The sequence below is a fragment of the Diceros bicornis genome, chromosome 5, assembly GCF_020826845.1.
Source record: "Diceros bicornis minor isolate mBicDic1 chromosome 5, mDicBic1.mat.cur, whole genome shotgun sequence".
In the NCBI taxonomy this organism is placed as follows: Eukaryota; Metazoa; Chordata; class Mammalia; order Perissodactyla; family Rhinocerotidae; genus Diceros; species Diceros bicornis.
Genome location: NC_080744.1, coordinates 30,464,920 through 30,468,158, shown reverse-complemented (window position 1 = coordinate 30,468,158; position 3,239 = coordinate 30,464,920). Strand labels below are relative to the sequence as shown.

Sequence of the window (3,239 nt, the reverse complement as noted above, 5' to 3'; positions counted from 1 at the left end):
AATGTACAGTTTTGGTTAAAATTTGGCATAAATCACCCAGGTTTTCTTCACAGTACATCTAGTAATTGTCATTCACTGACCAAGAAATACTAGTGTAACCAGGGCTATTAAAACTATGAAACTACTGCCTCCAAAAATCATAATAATTATCTGCTTCTATCACATATACGCATACTCCACTACCTCCGTAAATCCCACGGTATTCTACTTTTTTGTTTTCATGTCCCTTTTTCTCTCCTTTCACTGTCCTTTCATTTCCTTTTCATAATTTTTATCACAAATACATGGCCAATATAGAAAAATACACAAAATATAGATGGTCTATCTTTTTAATATTAAAACTATCTAAAATGTCATTATCAAAAATGATCTTCTTGAGATGTTGATGTATATACTTACATATTTTTGCAGTGTATATGTATAAAGAGCACATCACATAAGACATACTCCTTTGTAACCAATTGTTGTCATTTAATAACATAGGTGACATGTCGATCTAAATTTGCATCATTTATAATGGCCACATTCATTTTGGTATGAATCATCAATTTGTCCTTTTTGCATATATTTTTATATCTTATTATCTTTTTTAAATGAACTTCTATTTTTTCCCTTTAGATTAGATAATGAATCAATCTAAATGTATGTTATAAATGGACATCTTCAAATTTTCTACTTATTTGTAATGATAATAGCAGATATTTTCTCTGAAAAAGTTGTTGTTAGCAATTTTACTCACCTTAAAATAGCATTTTAGCAGAACTAAGCTTCAAATACTTGAAGACAAGCTATCATGACCTTTATCTTTATGACTCTCTGGGGCCCTAAACATTTTCCATGCTCTTAGTGTATCATGATTAAATGTTTTGTTTCAGTGAAGATACCATTATTGCTCAGTTTCATGTTTGAATTGCCAGTCATTAATCTTAGAACAGAGCTCTCCAAGGCACAAAATCTCTCTGAACCTTAGCAAAGCATTGAAAACGCTCTTTCAGAGTCTTCTGACACTCTTCTTTGGAGTTTTGGGTTTCATTTTAAAGTGTATGTTAATTCTCCAAGTGACTGGTTGCAATCACAAGTCCATCAAAGGAGTAAGCCTTTTCATTTTTGCTACTATCCACTTAGATTCAACACTGCTTCCCTCATTGGCTGGTCACTATTCTACATGTGATTAATACTGAAGATTCCTCAGGTGTGAAGTAAAAGAACAATCAGAGAGTACATTCTCCTAGAGTATATATAGACAAATGTGATTAAGAGTTTGAACATTCCAAAAATGGCTGACTATTCATGACATGGAAGATATTTTGTTGAAACTATATGGACAAGATGGAAGAAGCCAGAATTATTGCACGATAAGCATGGTAAAGAAGCTCTGTGTTAGGAGAATGTTACTTTTTGGTCCTAATTCCTCCACCTTACCTCCCATGTTGCCACATGATTTCTGTCTTTGTCTCTCTGGGCTAACTTTTTATTATCTCATTTATCCTATTCATTTATCTTTCTTTCACATGTTCTCTCTGTATGTTTTCTAACTTCACATTTTGGCACTTGCAACATTTTTTTCCACAAAATCATTGATGGGCAAACAACACATTAATGTTTAATATCCAATTTCTCAATTCTTCCTTATTTTCTACCTTCAGAATACTTCATCTTCTCCTCTACTGATTGAGTCAATGGATGGAGCAAATGACTCTGTTGTATCTGAATTTATATTGATTGGACTTTCAAATTCGTGGGAGATGCATCTTTTTCTCTTTTGGTTCTTCTCTGCAGTCTATGTGGGGATTATCCTGGGAAACCTCCTCATCGTGTTCACGGTAATTATTGACTCTCATTTACACTCCCCCATGTACTTCCTATTGGCCAACCTCTCTTTTTTTGATCTAAGTCTTTCCTCTACCACAGTGCCCAAAATGATCTCTGATCTTTTCACTGATCGCAGCATCATTTCTTTTCCAAAATGCATGATGCAGATATTTTTCATTCATGTCATGGGTGGAGCTGAGATGGTGCTGCTCATAGCCATGGCATATGACAGGTACACTGCAATCTGCAAGCCTCTCCATTACCTGACCATCATGAGCCCCAAAATGTGTGTTTCCCTTGTAGTAGCTGCCTGGATAGTGGGGATAATCCATGCTGTATTTCAGTTTGTTTTTGTCATAAATTTGCCTTTTTGTGGCCCTAATAAAGTAGATAGTTTTTACTGTGATTTTCCTCGGGTCATGAAACTTGCTTGTGTAGACACTTACAAACTAGAGTTTGTAATCATTACTAACAGTGGATTTATATCTATGGTTACATACTTCTCTTTGATTATCTCCTATATCTTCATTTTGATCACTATCTGGAAACGTTCTTCAGGGAACTTATCCAAAGCATTTGTCACATTGTCAGCTCACATCACTGTGGTGATTTTGTTTTTTCTGCCATGCATATTTCTCTATGTGTGGCCTTTCCCTACAACATCACTGGACAAGCATTTGTTCATTGTCGACTTTGCTATCACCCCTGTCTTGAATCCTGCCATCTATACATTAAAAAACAAAGACATGAGAGTGGCCATGAGAAGACTAGGCAAACGGATTGTGGGCTCTAGTGGGATCTCATAATGAATGAAACAGATCTAGAATACAAGATGCTTCAGGATCACCAAGAGCAGAGAGTCACGTGACTGTCATCATTACTATGGTAAAAACTACTATTTGGGGAGATACTTTAACAAAGGTGCACCTATAGAAATTGGTTCTCAAGTTAGAGGTTACTTTATTTTGCCAACCACAGAGAATTAATTTACTTCATTCATGTACTTCCATTGAGAAGAGAGATGAAAATAAAATACTAAACTGATTTCCAAGAATAAACTTAATAGTATTCACATACCATTTTCTGGGTGATATTTTCTGGGTATTGCTAATTGTATTTACTCTGAATTATAAGTAAATATCTAAAAAATTGATAAATATATCTCATAGTAAGCTTATGGATTCAACACATTAAATGCGATCTTGGGTAAATCATAAATCAATAAAGTATGATTTTTAATTTCTATTTTTTTTTTTTTGCGAGGAAGATCAGCCCTGAGCTAACATCCATGCCAATCCTCCTCTTTTTGCTGAGGAAGACTGGCCCTGGCCTAACATCTGTGCCTATCTTCCCCCTCTTTGTATGGGACGCCGTCGCAGCATAGCCTGACAAGCAGGGCCTCGGTGCATACCCAGGATCCGTAGCTA

At 35.4% G+C, this 3,239-nt stretch overlaps 1 protein-coding gene across 1 annotated transcript; it reads left to right on the top strand.

Annotated features, from left to right (window-relative positions):
• The first annotated feature begins 1,679 nt into the window (after window positions 1-1,679).
• On the top strand, window positions 1,680-2,618 carry LOC131405363 (olfactory receptor 4F3/4F16/4F29-like). The gene has a single exon (XM_058540421.1). It carries the CDS (start codon window positions 1,680-1,682, stop codon window positions 2,616-2,618), a length of 939 nt encoding a protein of 312 aa, XP_058396404.1.
• The last annotated feature ends 621 nt before the right edge of the window (window positions 2,619-3,239 follow it).

Bases quoted from the DNA above. Each gene is read 5' to 3' on its own strand.
- LOC131405363 (XM_058540421.1), top strand. From the start codon at position 1,680: ATGGATGGAGCAAATGACTCTGTTGTATCTGAATTTATATTGATTGGA.